The sequence below is a fragment of the Triturus cristatus genome, chromosome 2_2 (genome assembly GCF_964204655.1).
Source record: "Triturus cristatus chromosome 2_2, aTriCri1.1, whole genome shotgun sequence".
NCBI classification, from domain to species: domain Eukaryota; kingdom Metazoa; phylum Chordata; class Amphibia; order Caudata; family Salamandridae; genus Triturus; species Triturus cristatus.
The window spans coordinates 1,020,353,358-1,020,375,601 of record NC_140582.1 but is presented as its reverse complement, the minus strand read 5'-3'; the positions used below and the strand labels follow the sequence as shown (position 1 = coordinate 1,020,375,601).

Sequence of the window (22,244 nt, the reverse complement as noted above, 5' to 3'; positions counted from 1 at the left end):
TTCTTGAAAGTTAACGAGCAGGGATATTAATGGTACTTAACCTGGTACACTTTTGGTGCAGCAGAATTCTGTACGACGCTTCATTCATTAGTATAGTGCCCTCCTCAGCCCGGGAGCATACAAATGAATACGCCACACATGGAGCTCTGTAACAGATGTCTTTATTCCTCAGCATACGATCACACACTGCACTCTCATTACGTCACAGCCGTTAATAACCACACCTTAACACCTCCCAGCAAGTAATGTAATTTCTCTGTTGAGTCCATCCTTAACCGCAAGTGTCCTAGCGCACATTGTCTCGTGATGCTAGAATTACCACATTTGAGAGACTGGCCAATCCATTCATGGATTCCATTTACCCCGGCTTTCATTAGAGCATACGTTTACCAGAAATATTTAGAAAATGTTATAGAGGAAGAAAAGCTAAAGGGAGTTTATACAATACTCAACACTGACTGAAACTTTACACTGGCGTTAAACACTTTAACACTGTCCAGGCATTGGTCAAACCTTGCATAATCACTAGCAGGACATTGCTGCCACTGGGTCTGTCCAAAACACTTGTGAAACCTTCTCTCAGTTTTTGGCTTATCAGCAAATAGCACGTTACACTCAGGATTTATAGTTTCGCTTTTAACATTGGAATTGGATGCACAAAAACCGCAGCATTACATGCTGTTAAGTAAGATATGAGCTCACTTAGAAGCTGTCACATACCACAAAAGGGGTAGAGCACTTGGAAGGTATGTTTCTTAGGTCTGGTGTTACCTAAGACCTTTTGATTTCATTAAAATTATATGAATAATATACTTACTTTAAAGGTCTTTTAGACAGGTTTCTTTATCCATTGGTCTGTGGTCTTCCTCCTACTACAACATACAGCATGGGCAGTGGGTCAGATTATTTAAGCCACTGATTAACTTCACTTTGAGTGACTGCATTTTACTCACTCACACTGAACACATCCACACACAAGGTAGTTCCCTTCAGTGCCAGTATTTTTGTTTTTACTTTCTTATTTTAGTTTTGTCTTTCTGTTTAGAGCCTGATGTGATAGCAGGATGCTTTCCTACAGCCCTTCAAGCACAGAGCACATTTCAGCTTTAACTGTTCCTGTCTCCTGTAAATGCTATTGTAATTTCCTTTTGCGGGTGTCATTTGTTTATCTGTCTGTTGCTTTTTTGATGCTACACCATACCATACCATAGTATACCAGATTGTATCCATTGAAACCTTTCTGTATTAAGTTAGCCTTGTGTATGTGCACGCAGTACACAAAGTAGAACACGTTTATTCTGGACTCATTTTCACAAGTGGTTCTTTAATAAACTTTCCTCAGGAAGAAAACCAGCCTTTATTTTGTTTGAATTGCTGCAGTTGTAAAACTTTATTTCTTATCTTTCTTCTTTTCTCAACAAACTACAATAAGCACCCTAGTTAGCATAGGCACCCAAAGAGAGGGATTATGTATGTATAGGTCCATAGGTACACCATTAATATTCTGGCTTTCATTGGCAGCGAAGGCATCTAAAGACTTTAGAACCTTCCATCGGTTGTTCTGAACAACATGGCCACCTTTGGGGGTAGGGAGTTAGTATTACCCAACAGATCAGTCTCCCTGCTTTCATAAAGTGCACATCAAGCAACTAATAAATCATTGAACAAAATACATTTAAATATTTCCAAAGTAGATACTAAGTAACTTGCCATTCACATCTGCATGAAATAGTTAAAACAAGCCAAATAGGACATGTTTTTAAACAAAAGAAAACACAATGAAATTCAGGAATGGAACCCCGTTAGTATTGAACCCATAGCGGACCCCCATATAGCTGTGCAAAATGTGCAGTGGCTTTAGCAGTAGATTTCAATCTATTCTTGATTCGTTCCCGATGTAGCGACCAAGTGAATTTTGGATCGTAAGTCAGTCATAAACACATATACTGCGTGACCTGTTCACATTATTTATCCATTTTCCAGACAGATCTTGACTTTATTTTACCATATGGCATTATTTTTGTTGTTTTAGTGTGATCAATAGGTAACCTGTTATCATTACTATATTTTCCGAGTCATTGTAGCTACTTTCGGAAACCCTTCTTGGTCGTCCAGATTAGAATAGGATTATTAGCATAAATTCAGTGTGAATTTTTCCCGTTGCCAAATTTTGGAGGATCCTCGCCATCCTCATTGAGTATTGAGGTTAGGTCGACGATAAAGTGCAAATAGCAGTGGTGACAATATACAACCTTGTGTAAGGCTGTTATAGTTTTGTATCTGATGATATCCCTTGGGCTCTGGCTAACTTCTTTTGGATCCCGGTATCTGTACGGAACTCAATTAATAACTGTAAAAGAGCACCATCAATTCCCCATTGAGACAACTTTAGCCATAGCCTGTGTCCTAAATCTCTATTGAAAGCAGTAGAAAAATCTACAAAACAGACAAATAAACTTGTTGTTTTAAATTTCAGTGTCCAATGAGTTAAAGTGGTTAAAACCCATATAGTTCGGTCTAAAGCCAGTTTGATTAACCGGAAGATGTTTTCCTCCCTCGGCCAAAGCTAATATAAATGAGTGGAGATGCTTGCCAAAGAACTTTCCATTGGCATCTAACAGTGAAATAAGCCGATAACTACTGGGCTGTGTTGGGGCCTTGTTTTAAATAAATCGGTTGAATATATGAGCCTTTCCGTGTCACTTGAGCTTTCCCGTAACAGATAGATTGATTAAAAAGCAATACCAGGACATGGCTACACATTTTCCGATCTGAATAAATAACTGTTATCGGTATGCCATTAGGGCCAGCAGCCCAGAAATCTCGACTTTTCATAAAGAGTGATTCTACGCATTTAGCTGTAAGAATGAAAGGCTGAAAATCCTCAACTCTAGATGAGATCAAAGTTATGTCTGCAGTGCTGTCGCAAAGAGATGTAATGCATTATTCAAAGTTTTAATTCCCCTCTGTAAGGCTAGCCAGCTGTTGGCCCAATGTTTAACTCTGATTTGATAGATTATTTGTTTGTAGTCTTACTTTAGCCTTATGTATCCAGAAGTAAACTCCGTCTTTTTTGTGATTCGTAACCTTTTCCTAAATAATCTTCTTTTATTAAGATATAGCTTATCAATATGATTGTATCTTTGAACCCCTGTTTTACGATTGAGCACTGATGATAGAAGGGAAAAGATTGTAAACCATATTAAATCCCATCTAGCACAAGATTGTAAACCATAATAAATCCCATCTAGCGCACTCGTTTTTTTCTTGCAGTTGTACACATTTCCGGAGATTTGTTTTCCTTTTTTTGAACCATCACCTGAGTCCTTCTAGTTTCCAGAATGTAAGGGCAATCTTGTTCTGTGGATAATGACAGAATAGCAAAAAAATAAAGCCATCTCCATCATCCGTACAATTATTAAGATAAACCACATCATGTAAATAACATTCAAATGAAATTGCAATTCATCATGTAAGTATGGTTACTTAAGTATCTTCTTTCATCTGAAAAGGTTACTGTACAGTCACACCATCCACATTATTCTTCATGCACCAGGGTCATTCCTGGGACGTATTAAGGGAGTAGCTGTGAGAGATTGAATAGGAGGTGTGGGTCTTTGAGTGCATATATTGATTGCATGGTAACTGAAACTGGGTGCATTTCAATTACCATTCCTGAATTTCATTGTGTTTTTTTTTGTTTAAAAACATGTCCTATTTGGCTTATTTTGGCTATTTCATGCAGATGTGAATGGCAAGTTACTTAGGGGCATATGTATCAAGCTAAATTGCGAAGGCAAACGCTGAATTTCATCGAACCATTTCTCCTGAATCACCCTAACGATTCCTCCATCAATAGGTCGATCGAATCATTTAGTTGTTATTTAGTTCAATGATACTTTAACTCTCAAACTAATCAATAAACATTTCAATGAAATAATCACCCGACACATTAATTCAAATAATGATTTTTTTTAATCTAATTTAAATGCAGGTTAAATCTTAATTAATGCAATATCATCTTTTGTCATATTTACCTATTCTGGCTAATTGTCGTTTTCTAAGTCAGAACTGGTCCTCAGTAAATTCGTCAGAGTTCCTATTTATCATATAAAGTCACCGTCCTCTCCGTCAGCATAAGGATCTCTGATCATCGGTTCTCCGTAAGCAGCTGTTCTGCCCCTCTCTAGTCTACTAATATTTATACTAAAATTTACATCTCAAATGTTACATTTCTCATTTCACAGGAATATGATTGGCTAAATTCAAATACATCTCGGCACATCAGGAAACATTTTCAAATTTTCCCATGCGGGAAAAGTCTTAAAGCAAATGTATGGGAAAGAATGATCCGTGGTCCTAAATGTATCAGTTCGTTGAAAACAGGTCGGGTTCAACAGTTCATATTCCCAATTGTAACATTTTCTTCACGTTCAGGGGCATTGGCACCTTGCCCAGGGTAGTCTTCATGGGCATGGTCTGACAGGTCACACAAGGGACACGAACGAAGTCAGTGCAGGCGTCTTTCTCCATTGTTCAAATGATGAAGTAATGTACTTTAGTTAGGTTTCAGTCGGCGGCCATCTTTTGGTAGGCCAGAATAGTCAACTTAAGCAAAGAAACACAAAAATCGTAATTAATACATGGAAATGATTAAAACAGTGTTATTCCCTTGCTAATACCCTTATGTGTATGCATTTATCTAGCCATATGCAACATCCAAAGCCGTTAATGCTGGTTTATTTAAGCGCAAATCATAATAACATTACTCAAGCAACATTTATCGTTTTAATATGCATACAAACTTAGTTCACCTATTATTTTAGCAATGCAGATGCATTCCCACGTGTATTCTTTCTGTTAATAAGGTTGGTTTAGTTCTTTCACATCAAATTATTAATTATTATAATTAATCATTTTCATATAAACATATATAAATGGATTGGGTATATAAATAGAAAACATTTTACCCGCTCCATCAATCCCCCCTTTGGTGATTTTATCACCACACACAAAACCCACAAAAAATTAATTTTTCCCTTTTTATGGAAATTCGAAATGTTTTCTTGCTCAATTAAAATTCTGTTTCTCCTTCATCTTCTCTTTTTGTTTTGTCATACATACTCTCCTTCCATTCTTCCAGTTCTATCTCGTTAAAATCTCTTTCTTGTTTCTTTTCCTTCTTTTTGATAATTTCTCGTCTAATTTTCTTTTATTTCTTCTATGTCTGCAACACATACATCCTAATCTAAGTATTAATAATAGGAAAATCACACACGTTAATGGAAATAATATTTTCCCTAATATAGTACTACCTAATTTACCTAAGAAAGTCTTAATAGCAGCCATCTTATTACTAATTTTAGTCCAGATACTTTCAACCTCCAGTGGTACTATTTCATCATGCAGTTCTGTAATATTTTTAATATATACCTTTAGATCTTTGCTTTCATCAGGAATGTAAGTGCAACAATGTTGAACTTTCAGCATTCCACAGACTCCACCTTCTTTTGCCAATAAGATATCAAGGGCAAGTCGAATTTGCATAATCATAGCACGCATAGCAACCATTTCAGTATTTACCAAAAGAAATCCTCCAGCGGTGCTTGTTGACAAGCGATCCACTATGGTTGACAATTTCCGAATATTATTTGCATTCAAAGATATTCCCACTGCTGGTATCAAGGCTCCGAAAATATCACCTACAATTTCTAACCAAGTTTCTCTTCTACTACGCATTAATAGGTTATGTGGTCCACTGTTTTCTACTCTATCCATGTGAAAAATCTTTGGAAAGACAAGGCCAACATAACATGTGCCATACCAATGGTCGGGCAGCCTGTAATAAGCCTTGTTCCCACAAATATAGTACAGTCCCGGAAAAACGGACTCTTCTCCGCCTCTAAATCCCCATCCAGATGCAATAAAATATGTATCATGACACTCACTTGTCCCTATATAATAATAATCATATTTGGATCTTTCCCTCATAATGCATAATTTGCCTTTCTGTGGTGAATCTATAGCTATTGTTGGTCTAGCTTCACCCTTTGTCTCCTTTTTCCCATCTATTTCCCAAATGTTTTCCCCCTCTTTATGTCCTTCTGCATTTTTATGTATTTTCAATCTCCTTTCTTCGACCATATCTAGAAATGTTTTCTCTTCTGTCTTCAAACTGCAATTTAAATTGTTTCTAAAAATATATTCTAAAGTTAGTTCTTTAGTCTTTATAAAGATCTCACCTAGTACATTAGCAGTTTTAGCTGGATTCAATTAATTATTCATGGGCAATTGTCCAAGAATGTTATCTATATTAGACAGATTATATTCTAATTTCCCTACTTGATAAAATATACTTGTTAAAACGCTACATGTTATTCCATAAGTTGCTGGAGGGTGATGATAAGTCACTCCTTCTGAAACAGAGGCAGGTAACTGCATACATACGTAGCAATCCCTTACGTCCATTGTTCTTACATATTCATACAATAATTTTGAAAAAACATTGCTAGAAAAATCAGTTATAGACCTATCTTTATGTATATGTTCAGTTCTTGTTTTAATTGGAACTACCTTTTGTGAATTCTTCACTACATTAGTCATATTCTCTGTATGCCCTTCTAGTGTATCTAAAGTTACTTTGAAAGAGATCAAAAGAGCGAGTACGCTCCAAAGAAGCATTAATAGTCCTGTACAACAACAACACGTCTTGCACCATCTTCTCATAAAGGTACATCTACTCTTGTTATCATCTATGTTAGCCATCTTGTTAAAATTGACCGTGTCTTTTGACTTAGCCTCTTCTACACCACTTCTTGTATTTTTCCTGCAAGAGCTAGGCCCTTATCAGGTTATCCAAATCCTTCAATTTCTTATTCAATCTTATATATTTTCTACAAGGACTTTCTTGAAATCACTCAGCTTGGCCTCTCATCGTTTTTCACTTCCTTCTCATCATCCACATACAGAATTTCCTGATCTTCCGCTTCTTCTCCGATATCGGATAGGATAACTCTCAGGATTTCTGCTGTTTCTTCTTCCTCCACCACTTTCAGTAAAGTCTCCTCTGGATTTCCTTGACTATCTACCTCTTCTCCTTGTTCAGGCAGTGCCACGTACGTCCATTCAGGTGACTTATACTTCTGGTTTGGTTTTCTCGATCGTTTGTTGCCTTCAGACACTTCTGTCTCTCCCTCTTTTTCTCTGTGCTGACTTGTTACTTCATTCACTTGTTCAGCGTTTGAGGGTTTGACTCGTGTCAATCGATATCTCAGTCTCTTTTTTTGTTTGGCCAAAGGTCTCCTTAAGCATTTCTTCTTGTTTTGCCTTCTCTACTGTTTCTCTCTTCGATCCAAGTTCTCTTTCTCAGAACTCGACCTTCTGGTTCACTGTCTTCAGATTCTGTCTCATTTGACTTTTCTTTTCTACCAGCTACTTTCTCCACCTCTTGGGTTGGCCCTACTTCTGTCCCTCCTCGGGTCTCCGACACGCAATCTTTCTGTTTGCTGATTGTCCCTTCACCTAACTCAGTGTTGGATGTCCCTACATCTCCTCGGGGGTCTTCTGCAGAAATCTGTCCCTCTCTCTCTATTTCTGTCCCTTCTTCTTCTTCCAGAATTTTCTCAGGTGGAACTTCTCCTACTCTTTTGTCTGGTGTAAATGTTACTTCTGACGGGACATTCTTTTCCTTTCTCTTTTTCTTTCTGTGCTCGCCAGTGGCGTTTTGCTCGTCCCCAGAATCTGAACCATCTGAAATGTGCAATCTCTTCCTCAGAATTTCTTCTCTTGGAGTTGGAACTAGTCTTGGCTCCTTTTCCCCCTTTCAGGATTTTCTTTTGTCTTTGTATTCTCGTTGTCTGAGTCATCATTTGATTCCGAATCATCGAAATATTCCTTTCCAATGCTATTTGCTGGATTTGGAACTCTCAAAGTGTGACTTGCATGTATCTAATTTTTCAGTCCAGCACACTTCACAGCAGTTGTTGTGGTCAAGATAACTTGCCTTGGCCTTCCCCACCTTGGAACCAAGCAATTCCTTCTTCTGTGGACTTTTATTCTCACCCAGTCACCTGGGCTCAGGTCATGGGCTGGTTTTCTCTCAAGGGTGGTGGCGTCCGCTCCAACCTGGTGAAACACAGAATGGACTGCGTCAGCCAGGCCTTTACAGTAATCCAAAATCATGTCATCAGTTATTGTCATCAATTTGTTGACTGGAACAAATACGTGTCTCATGGCTCGTCCCATGATAATTTTGTGGGGACTCAAACCTGTAGTTCTGTCTGGAGTAGATCTGATGGTCATTAAGACTAGAGGCAAGACATCAGGCCATTTCATTCCTGTGGCTAAACACATTTTCCCTATTCTGTTTTTGATTGTACCATTCATTTGTTCAACCACACCAGAAGCCTTTGGTCGATAGGCACAATGTAGTTTTTGTTTTACACCCAATGCTTCACAAATCAATGCCATGATCTCATTGTAAAAGTGTCTTCCTCTGTCTGATTCTATGGTCACTGGGAACCCGAATCTTGTGATGAATTCCCTTAACAAGAGCTTGGCCACTGTGATTCCATCATTTCTTCCTGTTGGGTATGCCTCCACCCACCTGGAGAACAGACAAACTACCACCAGAACATACCTCAACTTGTTATAAGGGGGCATTTCAATGAAATCTATTTGCATTCTGGTGAAGGGTCCTCCCTCTCGGCCTATTGTGCCGAGAGGATTTTTCCTTCTAGGATTGTACTGCTGACATATTAGGCATCTTTGACAGAGACTCTCTTCTATCAACCTGAATTTTGCATTGTACCAGGTCTGCTTAAAAGCCCTTATCATGGCATGTCTTCCCAGATGTCCTTGGCCATGATACATCCGTGCCATGGTTGACATCATGCTATCAGGCATTACTGGTCTTCCATCCCGATAGACCCACACATGATCTTTCTCCCTTGGTGCACAACCTGCTTTTACCCACTGCTTCATTTCTTCATCTCCTGCTTCATCCTGCAACTGCCTCACTTCTTCCTATGTTCCCACAACGTTAGTAAACATTATGGAGCAAGAAAACATCTCCTTCTCCTTTGCCCTATTGATTGAATACTGATTTCGGGCACAGTACTGAGCCATGTCATTGGCATATCAATTCCCAGTAGTGATATAATCACTACCTTGACTACGAGCAGCACATTGTACCACCGACAGTTCCTTTGGCAACTGTATTGCTTCAAGCAATTTTCCCACCACTTCTGCATTCTTTATAGGAGTTCCACTTGAGGTCAGGAAACCTCTCTGCAGCCAAAGTTGACCAAAATCGTGGACAACTCCAAAGCCATACTGGCTGTCTGTTATCACAGTCACTCTCACATTCTTCCCAATTTTGCATGCCCTTGTCAATGCCACTAGTTCTGCTACTATTAGAGTTCTGATTATCATCTCCTCACTGCTATTTTTCTTTCTCCTGTGTCATAGCGCGGGGACACACCGTTTGTGGTGTAACCAGGCGCTCTATAAATGTGTTATAAATAAATAAATAAACTTGAGCGGATTTAACTCCTTTCAAGTGTGATGCTTCTATGACTGCAGCAACTGTGCATATAGCATAGGCCGCACTCAACAATCCTTCGTCTGTTCTCAAGCACGACCCATCCACAAACAACACATAATCACTTTCTGGCAATGGTAAATTTTTTATGTCTGGTCGAGGTTTCGTACAAAAGTCAAGCACATCCAAGCAATCATGATCAACATCATCTCTTACCTTCACTCTCTCAGCATCCGTCAAAAGTGTAGCTGGATTTACATTCACACATCTTTCCAGACTCACATTGGTTGCACCTAGAATGACCTTTTCATACTTAGTCAGTCGACTATGTGACATGAACTGTGTTCGGCTCCTTGTTAAAAGGATCGCCACATTATGAGGTACAAACACTCTTATTGGATACCCCATCACGATTCCTTCACTCTGCTCTAGGCTTCGGCATGTAGCAACTACTGCTTTCAGACATCCTGGCAGACCTACCGCCACTGGATCTAACATTGAGGAAAAATATGCAACTGGTCTCCTTTGCCTTCCATGTTTCTGTATTAACACTGAGAGTGCACATCCATTTCTCTCACTACAGTATAATTCAAATTCCTTCTCGTAGTCTGGCATTCCCAGAGCTGGGGCTTCGCAAAGGCTGTTTTTTAACTGTCTGAATGCTGCCAATTCTTCTTTGTTCAATTCAAGGGGGTCTTTAAACTCACTTTTCGTCAATTTTACCAATGGTTTGGCAATCAGGGAAAAGTTACTTATCCACTGACGACAGTAGCCAACCATCCCTAGGAACATTCTCACCTCTCTTTGGGTCATTGGGGCTCTCATTCCCCTAATAATTCTGATTCTGTCTATGGTTACTTTTCTCAGCCCTTTTTCAATGGTATGACCCAAATATTGTACTTCTTTTTTACAGTATTGCAATTTTGTCGGAGATACCTTTAGTCCTCCATCTGCCAAATGATTCAGCAAAGCTATTGTGTCCGTTTCACAAGCTTTGCGTGTTTTTGACGCCACCAATAGGTCATCAATGTACTGAACCAAAACTGAATTTTCAGGCATGGTTAGACTTTCCAGAGATTTCTTTAGCAACTGATTGAATATTGAGGGGCTCTCTGTATACCCCTGTGGGATTCGGCACCATGCCAAAATTCGCTCTCCAAACCGAAATGCAAAAATCGGCTGGCTGTCATGATGCAACGGAATGGAAGAGAAAGCATGACACAAATCAATTACTGTGTACCATTCTGCATCATGGGGAATCTGATACAAAATCACTGATGGATTTGGAACAATGGGACAACATGACACAACGAGTTTGTTAATTCTTCTCAAATCTTGCACAATCCTGAACTTCCCATTGGGCTTTTTCAGTCCCATTATAGGTGAGTTACATGGACTGCTCATTATTTCCCTCAACTTTCCTTGTTGAATCATTTTCTCAATTACATGTGTTACCCCTTCAATTATTTCAGGTGTCAGTCTATATTGGGGAATGTTTGGATAAACTACTCCTTCTTTTAGTGTAATTTTTACTGGATCTATATTTCTCATAAGGCCTACATCTTCTCCAGTAAAATCCCAGACTCCTGCCTTCACTGACTGCTTCAATTCTTTGGGTAATTCATCTGGGTTAAATACTGCATAAGTTCCTGTAATTTCATTTTCTTGGTTGGCTATTGTCATTTTATACAGGACATCCTCATCTGGTGTCTCAAATGCTATTCCATCTGGAGTACAGAATATGGTGCAATTCATTTTGCACAGAAGATCCCTTCCTAACAAATTCACAGGACTAGTATCGCACACCACAAATCGGTGCATGTCTGTGAATTTCCCTATTTTAACCTTTACCGGTTCGGTAAGGTAGGTCCTAATCTGGGTGTTTGACACACCAACTACTTGGATTGTTTCATCCGAGAGAGGAAGATTTTTCACATCTGCTGACCTGACAGTAGATCGCGTAGCTCCAGTATCTACTAGAAAAGTAATGTTTTCATCATTGACTTTCCCATTCACAAATGGTCCTGTCTGATCTATTTCTAGAGTTGCGCCAAGTACGTACTATTCTTCCTCTCTTCGGCACCGTCAATAATTCTCCTCTGAATCACTCTCGTCATTTCGCAGCCAATATTGTGACACAGCGCTCGCGCGTTGTGGTTTGTTTACCTGTTCTTCATTGTAGAATCCCACTTCCTTGCTATATCTTTGGGTGTTCCTGCTTTGCAGTAATGGCGGTTTTGGCACCTGATTCTGTGGATTAACAGCCTTCTGCTGTTGCTGCGGTGGGCCACTCACCTCACACTGCACCTGTGGATTCAATGAAGGATTTTCATTATTAGTACTTGGTGGATATTTACACTCGGATTTCCAATGCCCTAACCTTCCGCAATTGTGGCATGGACACTTCTTTTTAGCTTCTTCTATATTACCCTTCCCTTTCCCTGGGCCAAATCTCGGTTTGATGCCTGGGTTATTGGCTTGTTCGACCAGCTGAGCTTCCGGTCTTTCTGCGACTTTCACTTGAGCCCACATTGCCTTTTGTTTTAGTTTTTCGCTGCTTTGCCTCAATCTCATCATTAAAGTATTTAGCATGTCTTAGGATCTCATCTATTTTCTTGCTTTGCCAGTCTACGGTGTGCTGCTTGATCATTTCTCCAATTTCGGGACGCAAACCATACACGAATCTGTACACAAAATGACTTAGATCCTTTTCTCCCAGGTTGTCAACTCCACTAAACTGTTTGAAAGCTAATATTAGCCTTTCATAGTAAGCGTGAACTGATTCTTTCGCTTCCTGATGTGTTCGATCTATTTTAACCCAATCTGTTTGTTTGGGAGGCACTTTGTTTTTCAAAAATACCATAACTTGTTCATATTTCTTCATTACCTCAGGGTCTGGTGCTCCTGTTTTGGGATCTCTCGGGTATTCTTTAGTTGGCCAATCTATGACTATTTTGCATTCTGCCCATAAGTCTGCTGGCACTATTATATCAAATAAGCTATTTAGATCAATCCACAGTACTTTTGACAACTTAACAAATCTGTCTGCCTGTCTGTACCACTCGACGGGCTTTTCTCGCAATCGAGGGAAGTCATTTGTCAATGACAAAATGTCCTGTCTTGTCCATGGGACATGCACATATCCCCCTCCTGGAATCTCTCTCATGGGAAATTCTGTCACTACCTTTTCCTTTTCTCTCACAGGAAATGCTGGAAAAGTTCTGTCTGAGGTATCATCCCGTTTCCTATACCACATGCTTTTCCATTTGTCCACATCTCCCCATTTCCTCAACAATGTGATTATGTCCTTAATCTGCCCTATTCGTCCTGCAGTGTTCAGATTTTCAATATCCTTTTCCGTGAAATCCACTCGGTAAGGCTTCTGTAAAGCTTTTACCTTGGTTATGTCAATTCCCATTTCACTTGCTATCTCTGCTAGCCTGTCATGTAAATTCGTTGCTCTCCAAGTGACACTTTTACATAGGAATAACAGTTCCTCATCCTGGTAATTTTTCAGCTTCTCTGTGGGGATAGTCCCTACTAGTAATTCTTCTAACACCATGCGTAATTTTGCCACATCAATGGTTTGGGATTCCTTCTCTTTACCTTGCAAGCCCTTCAGCCATTCGCTCAATTCGTCTGTAGTTATACCTACTGAGTTTTCTACATTCCCTGGTTCTGTCATTCTCTGTGGTTCTAATATTGGTCCCCCTACCATTCTGCTTCTCTCTACAGTATCAGGATTATAAAATGGATTATTTGACACATGTAGTTCACCTTCACTCATGGTGTGTCTCCAAGGATTCTCTTTTGCTCTCATTAGGAGTTGTTCCGCTTGTCTATTGCTCACATACGGAACTGTTAGACCATGCTCACTTTCTTTCTGCTTCTCAAAAATGGGCATAACTGGACCTATGAGTGCCAGCCTTGTAAATCCAGGAAAAAATTACGTTATGTACAATGTCGACAATAAAACAGGAGAGGCACAATGTGTAAGAACCCAAAAACATGAAAGAAAATAGTGCATTTACAGAATAGGTACAAATATACAAGGCCTTGAAAATGATCAAGAAAACGATCTGAGAAACAAGACAGTGTAAAAGGTTAGCCAGTCAAAAGTTCCAATCTGACACTCGTACTGAAAGGCATTGGCTACACAATGATCCTCAGACAACTGCAAATGTAAACTGCTTTAGGAAGTGATGATTTCGTAGGATTAAAGCTGGTTTCGTATTGGGTGCTGTTTTCTCCACTGCAAACTAGCTTTCCTTAATATCATTATATCTGGCTTTCCAATTGCGGTAAGCATTTAACAAACACCATCTGGACTTGTTATTACCTGTAACTGGACAATAATTAACACTGCTATATTGTGTAATCATGACAATTACAGATGGATACTCTCAGTACCATTGATTGGTTACACTATATTAAGGCTGTTGATAAGACACTAGGCAGCAGTTAATTGTGTCAGGGAGGGAGACTGCTGAAATGGCTAGTCCCGCTGTGAGTGTTTATTTTTTCGAAAGACCAGCGTAGGTCTATAGCCCTATTTGGCTGGAGTTTTGATTCCAGTGAAATACATTTTTACATGGTGCATGAGAGAAATTGGATTACTGGTTGAGGGTGTGAAACCCTACTGAAGAAGCAGCCATAAGCCGTGTTAGGGTGACGCACAAGCAAACACCAAATTTACCTGTGCTGAACCCTCTGGTATCTTGGCATAGTGCACTCAAGCTTAGCTTAAAGGCAATTTGTACGGTATTTATGCAGTACTTCAATCAGTAATTAAGTGAAAATACGGCACCAGAAAACCCCCAAACCAATTTATAAAAATAGAGCAAAATGAAATAAATAAATCAAGACCAAAACGACAAACATCCAAAAAGTGGAACCTGAGTTACGCAATTTTTAAGATGTAAGTGAAAATAGGACCAAAAAGCCCAAAGCGCCACACGCGGCTGTCTGATCGTGCAAGACCAGGAGAAAGTCACAAGTTGAGGCCGACCATGATGGAGTGCAGGTCAGATACAGGGACCAGTTAGTCCTGCTGAAAAGTTACTTTCTCAGTCCAGTGCAAAGTGTCCTGTTCACGGTGCAGGGGAACACAAGGAGCAGGGAAGCACCGTGAACAGTTGTCGATATAGGGCAAAGAGCAGGCCAAGCGTCACAGGTGGTCATTGCTGTAGCGCAAAAATCCTGTTGTTGTCACGAATGATCGGGCCGGAGCTTCATGGTGACGGTCCCCATGAGTGGTCGATGCTGTAGAGAAAAGGATCCGGTTGCTTTAGTGGGCAGTGCGAGCGGCAAGGTTTTGGTATCAGTGGGCCATTTTGCAATTGTGAAGTGCTCAAAAACTTCAGTTCAGCCCCACTGAGGCCACAAGGGTCCAGGACCTGAGGAGTACCACTTGGGGGTGAAGGGCTAACCTCTACAGGATCTGGGTGCTGGTTCAGGTAGTTGGAAGTCTGTTATGTCCATGTGTCTCTGAACAGGAGCCTAGTAGACTAGCCTGGGTTCAAGTGCAGGTCCAATCCCTCTGACTCCGGTAGGAAGGCAGAAGGGTAGCATTCCAGCAAGGCAGTAGTCCAGTAGGGCAGCAGAGTAGCACTCCTTTCAGCAGCACAGTAGTCCTTCCTGTGATTGTTTCCACAGGTTCATAAGTGTACTGAAGAGTTGGTGTCTGAGGTCCAATATTTTTACCTTGCGTCTCCTTTGAAATGGGAGAAGCTTCTAGATGTTACCCTTTGAAGAGCACAAGTTTCCTGCCTCTCCTTCCCTGGCTCCAGACTGACTACAGGTGGTATGCAGCCCTTTGTGTGGAGTCAGGACACAGCCTATTCTAGTGCATGTGCGAATGTGCCCATCTCCACCCTCTCACCATCCCAGTGATTGCCCATCCAGACACATCTAAGCCCTCTATTGTGTGTGGCTGCCTAAGAGGAATACTCAAAGCCCAACTGTCGGCTACACCCCATCATTTTATCCAGAGGCAGGCTGCAGGCACTACATGGCTAGGGAAGGAAAATGGCAACTTTCTAAAAGGGGCATTTTCAAAATTGTAATTTACAATCCAACTTTACCATAAGAGAGGATTTTTCATTACAATTCCAAAGACACCAAACTCGAACTGTCTACCTGGTCCAGATTGGGAGTTACAGCTTATTAAATGGCATAAGGTACTCCAATGTTATCCTATGGGAGAGGTAGGCCTGGCAGCAGTGAAAAAAGATTTAATTCAAGAGTCTTTCACTACCAGGACATGTAAAACTTAAAGGTGCATGTTCTAACTTTTAATTCCGCAGCACCCATGCCCTATGGGCTACCTAGGGCCTACCTTAGGGGTGACTTAAAAGTAATAATAGGTGAGTTTACGGCTTGGCAGGTGTATAAAATGCCTGGTCGAAATGGCAGTTTAAAACTGCACATACAGGCTGCAATGTCAATCCTGAGACATGTTTGAAGAGCTACTTAAGTGGGTGGCACAATCAGTGCTGCTGGCCCAGTATTCGCATTTCATTTACAGGCCCTGGGCACAGGTAGTACCACTTTACTAGAGACTTCTAGGTAAATTAAATATGGCAATTGTGTATAAGCTTATTCTACCATGTTTTAAGGAGAGGGCACAAACACTTTAGCACTGGTTAGCAGTGGTAAAGAATACAGAGTCCTAATGCCACCAAAAATAAAGTCAGCAAAACAGGAGGGTTGAAGGCTAAAAGTTAGGGTTAAAAACACGCCAAGGATGCCAGGTCTACCAGTGCAGATTTGTTATTTTTACTGAAACACTGAGTTTCCCTAAGGATAGAATTGTTACCAATTCTTGCATCCCATGTTTGTGTAATGCAATATCTCCCCAAACCTGCAATCATTGTCTTTTCTTTGGTAAATTTTATGAATTCCAAGAAAGACGTTTTTAATACAAATTTTATTGTCACTAGGTCACCATTTTCGTTGCCAGGCTTTTGTTGAAAAATTGATAGTTCATATCCCTTTCATTAGATTGACAGTCTCTAAAGTTATAATGTGAGCTCTGACAACCAGAATGTCTATGGAAGATTAAAAAGGACCAAGACTCAGATAAGGGATATACCTTGGTGAATGGTATCAGTGGTTGTATGTTCTTATTTAACTGTATTCTGATTGTTCTAATCTAAATGTGTTTATGTAATTATATTATACGCTGTAGGTATATTTTAATAGGTATTGTGAAATAATTAAACAAAATATTTATACAGTATGTGTTTTTAAGGTTTCTTGTACCAAAATAAACGGTTTGACTGACTTTCTGTTAGTCATCTTTTGTGGCGCACTTTCAGTGTGCCTCCTAAGGGTATGTTTGCCTGTGTGCCCGCAACCCTAATACGGTGCCGATGCAGAGGCTAAGTGATTCCCTCATTTGCATGGGGCTACGTCCCCATGCAAATGAGAGCACACCCTATAGCGCTATCTGTTTTCCAGAAGGGTTCGCACAAGCGCCTAAGCCCCTTCTGTAATACCAATGTGCCCCGGGGGTGCACAAAGCAGGCGCATATGCCCATTGCCTGCCAGGGGCCCTCTTTGTAATACGGCCCCAAATCCCCTTCAGTTTGCTCACTTACGAAACCAATACTCAGATTTCACAGACTCTTTCAATGGTGGACAACATTTTCAGGTTTTCATTGGTGCGTGCAATGTCAAAGTGTGGATGAAAGGGATTTGCTGGAGAAAACTCTAGGGCGCAGTTAATCTTGAAGGGGGCATTGCTGCCATAGAGCAGCGGCTGGATCATCCAATCAAAATCACCTTTAAACTGGCTGTTTTCCTCAAAAAAAGGTTCTCTCTTCTTAGGGGAGTTTCCACAAACTTGGTATTTTTAGATCAGCTCACCAAGTGCTTTCACTCCAGATGCTCGCATGAATGTATGTTATGAAAATGCCCTCAAAAAATTAAATAGCACAGATGGGATCTTAATAAAAATGGTAAGTTTCTGGATAATGTTATGTTATTTTATGTTATTTTAATTTATTCAGCGCACAGCTACTCGGAAGTGTCCCGGCGCTATAGACCGCTGGGGAACCCGTCCTGGCTATCCCTGTGAGATGGTCCCTTTCTGGGTATCTCCAAGGTGAAACCAGGCATCCCCGGCGTCTGTGGGGGGCCGTTGTAGAGATGAGGCAAGCTTAATGCCCAGAGTTGCCGAGTGTGTTCCTGGTTAGAGTAGGTACCGAGGCGAGAATTATCGAGTCGTTTTAACCCTGGTCCACTACCCTGCCGCGTCGGGAATTGAACCCTGGTCCCTGGCCGATTCTCTGCTTACGGGTCTGCCGCTTCTAACCAGTGAGCCACACCTCTCCAATGTCAAAGCGAAAGTTCAGGGAGTAATCATTGGGGCAGTGTCTGTCTATCACATATAGAGTTTGTGATAAATTTGCTTGAAAAGTTACTCTCAATCCCTGCCCAAGTTTCTGTGGCAGTACATCATGCTCAGTTGTTTTTTCCAAATATAAATGACGCACTCAGTATTTTGTCTTTTTCTCAAAATCTCTTTTTGGCTTTCCTAAGCTATTTGGACAAGTTACTGGTTTTTATTTCCTCGGTGTAGTCGGAGGAGTTAGAACACAATGCAGTCAATGTCATGTTATACTTTTGTTAAAAGTTTTTTAGAACAATTTGTTAAAAAAATACAGAGGCCCTCATCCTGATTTTGAAGGACTAAGATGTCTTGTATTTATTAAGCATTGTCAATGCCATTGATACTTTTTATTTCCAGCAATGGCGCCTGATTCCCTACTTGGCTGCAGCTTTTGCCTTGGACCATTTCGCAAAGACATTGTTTATGAACTTTGTTGAACTTCAGATCGGCCTTATGATGAGAGATACTAGTGCAAGGCAGGTAAGTTCTTGTAGTTGGTGCAAATTTGTAATTGTGATATCTGTCTTACTAATACATTATGAAAGAAATGAAGATTTGCAGCGAATGTTGCAAACATAATACATTAGTGATAACTGTAAGCTAAAAAGCTGTTTTTGGTGGGCATAAGAGATGGGTAAGGCTAAGTAAATATATGGAAGGACTTTTGCATTTTAGATTCAACAAAAATAAAGATTCATTCGTAGACCATTGAAAGTAGCTTATATCTTGTGGTTTCCAAATTTGCTGGGATGTATTTTTTTAACAAATGTGTTTTCAGTTGGTTTTTGGTGTACTAATAAAACTCTTTCTCATTTTCCATACATTACATTTTGGGGATCTCTAGAAATAAAGAGAATTTGACTGCGATGGCATAAAGTAGGCACAAAACAATAGTTGCATGTTTCTAACCAATGTTATTACAGACCTTCTTACAGATAGCCTATTTTCAAATGCCCACACAACTAATTAATGAGAGCAATTGTTATCAAAGTTGTGTGAATGAGTGAATGAAGAAAAAAATACACACACACACATAAATATATATTCACTGAAAAAACAAAGGTTAAAGTAAAATTATAGTTAGGTGAATATGTCAGTGACAACATTAACGTTTTGAACTAAAAAAGAAGAAAACAGACATTCACCAATTATAGTTAGCAGAGCTAACTATAACTTGCGCCCCCGTCATTCACTGTTTATGATCTCACATTACATCACTCATGACATGTTCTATGACATCATTTATATCACTCATAACATCTCAAATTACATCATTGATGACATCACTGGCAACATCATCCAACAAGTGTGCTAGTCTTTTTTTTATAGTTTAAATAGTGACAGGAAACTCTCATATTACTTTTCTACCTAATTTTGTACACCCTGTGTCCAGCTAATTGGTGTAAGTGTTTACAAAACATACATGATTCTAATGCATTATAGGTGTGTGGAGGTATTGAACAGGACATAAGTCTTTGGATTTAAGACTAACTCTGTGCAGGTGACAGTTGATGACCTTTGTTCAGCATGTTCCACATGAGTTGTTTGGATCTGTAGAAAACGTTTCCAAGAGGGCAAAGATTGTACATCAAACATATTAATTGTAGTAAGCAGCCTTGAGTTATTAGACCGAATTGTCTCAGCATAACAGTTTCTACATAACGTAGAAGACTGTGTGCACCAGTTACCAACCTATGTACATGTGGTTGTTTTGCTTCAGAAGATGGGTTATCTGTGAAGTTTTAACCACAGTATGGTGGCTGCAGGTAGTATGATCTTTAGCACCTCCAAGCCTTGGTTATTTTATGTGAATAGTCGCTCTTCGGACAAGCTTTGCAGGGAGTGTATACTGTTCTTTGTAGATACTTTTTAATACTCTGTGGTATATTTCTCATGAGAGGTTTACTGTCTGCAAACAGTGTGGTACAGAGAAAACAGTGTTGACTCTACCCACTTTTCTACTCCTAGCCACTTCATTTCTCAATGTAGGTTTAGTGACTGTCAAAGATTTGATACCGGTAAAGACTGTCCATAGTAGATCATTAGTTATGTACCAGGGCTTGAGTATCTGGAGGAACTTGGCTTTCCCTGAACATTTAAATACAGATTGAACACTGTGTGCAGGATAGGTTACCCTTTAATTGGTTGTTCATGGTCAACATGAACTTGGCTACCCATCAAGTGTATGGTATAGGATCAATGTTGCACATAAAACAAGCTTGCTTTACCTATGGGGGATTATGTATGATAGCGGTAATTATGCTTCATATTATTCTGAGCTATTTTGCACTTACTTTATTAGTTCTAATTTATATCCCTTCATAGAGCAATGTATACAGAAGAAGCTTGGATGATGTCATCAGTGATGTCATTTGAGATGATGTCATCAGTGATGTCATAAATTATGCCATAAAACATGTCATGAGTGAGGTAATATGTGAGGCCGCTATTCGCTTAAAATAACCAAGTCTGAAGGTGGTAAAGATCATGCTTTCCACAGCCTACATACTGTTGTGAAAACTTTACAGATAGCCCATCTTCTGAAGCAAAGGAAGCACACGTAGGCAAGTACCTGGTGCACACAGTCTTCTATGTTATGTAGAAATTACTTACAATACTTACAATAGAGAGGTGTTTCACTGTTTTTTTGTCATCCACTTTAATGCTGCCTTCTTAAAAACCCATTTGGTATATATTAATGCTTTCTGAATCTTTGTAGCATTTTACTATCTACAAAATGTAAAACTCCTTATTGCTGCAATTCATTGTTGCTCTTAGGAGCTCCTCAGAGAGTATGCTCCATTTCATACTTCTCGAATATCCACTGTTAACCTGCAGTAGGCAATTCCTTGCTGTAGGTTTGAAAGCTATGTTTCCTTGCTATTCTTGATAATGATTTTACCATCGAAAAATTCAGTACTAGTTTTGTTTAAAGTGCTTCTAAACTGTATCTTTAGATTATGCTGATTTAAAGTTCTAACAAATTCCAGTTGTTGCTTTCTCAATCTCTTTTACACAAAAAACAGATCACCTATGTTTCTGTGTTATAGTACCACATGTTCCATAAAGTGCTTCAGGGATTCTGCAGTGAAAGCCTGTTCCTCCCACCAGTGCATCAATAAATTGATGTGAATGGGGGCAAAGCAGGTGCTCATCGCAGTCCCCTCACCTGCTGATACAAAGTACCATCAAACTAAAAAATATTATCGTTTGGACAAAATCTTATCATGTTGATCAGCCACAGTTTATGTGACCAGTAGTACATGAGACTTGCACTCAATAAATAATTACGTGCCCGGACGCCGGACGCAAGGTTAATGCTTATGTGAAGTGTGACTACATCTAATGTCAGCCAGAATTCAGTCTCCCATTGCATCGCTTATATTTTTTTCAGAAAGTCCTTAGAGTCTTTTTCATATGCAGGTAGGGTACATACTGTGATGTATTCCCAAGTAAACTCTCTTTGGCTAATACCTTTGACCTACCTGGTTGATCTTATTTTAAGTTTTATGTATTTTAGAAATTGTATAGAACATTGAGGCTTTAGGAAAATCATTCTTTAGACATTTGTATTCATCTTTTTCCAAACCACCCCTATCATTTCAATCATTTAATTTGTCCCAGTACTCAATAATCAATGTTTTATGACATTAGTGTCTCTTCTCTTTGTATTTTCAGGGCAACTGTTTGTACTTTACTTAAAATATGGTGTCATAGTGAGCAGAAGAACAATGGATTTAACCCAGATCTTTTGACTAGGGGTGAATGTATGATTTATTCAGCATTCCGTCCATCATTTGTTTGCGTATTACTTAAAATATAGCCACTTTTTTTGACTAGTTCACCTGTGGGTTAAAAAGCTGCAAAGTCAGTCTTCATGGCTGAAGCCGTGTTTTCTTTGTCATTCTAATGAATTACACAATAAGTGATGCAGTCCATAGATGACATGTAACTTTTCATACCATTGGTGTATTTTCCTGCTCGACATATTAAGGCCTTACGCTAAAGTTAAATATGTCAATTAAAAAACCCAACAATACCAGTCAGCAAACAATTGGGTTACCACGCAAAAAGAGGCCATTTCTCACACATAGTACACATTGAAAACATTTTTGTTAATTTTTTTTTTAATTAGTAACAAAACGTAATACTTTCCTTATAGTTTCCCATGGGCAGATCTCCACTAGCAGGCGAAAAGTTAGTAGTAGTAAATTTGCACTCATGAATTTGGCTGTAAGAGGCACCACTCATTTGAGGGGGTGCAGACATATGTCTCTACTAGGAAATGATGAATAGGAAAATAGTAGA

At 39.6% G+C, this 22,244-nt stretch overlaps 1 protein-coding gene across 2 annotated transcripts in view; it reads left to right on the top strand.

Annotated features, from left to right (window-relative positions):
- ACOX3 (acyl-CoA oxidase 3, pristanoyl) overlaps positions 1 to 22,244 on the top strand; it is a 409,344-nt gene that overhangs the window by 218,301 nt on the left and 168,799 nt on the right. For both annotated transcript variants that reach the window (XM_085642483.1, XM_085642482.1), the window contains one exon: positions 18,294 to 18,416. In XM_085642483.1, coding sequence (XP_085498609.1) covers positions 18,294 to 18,416 — 123 coding nt within the window. The remainder of the gene's footprint in view (positions 1 to 18,293; positions 18,417 to 22,244) is intronic.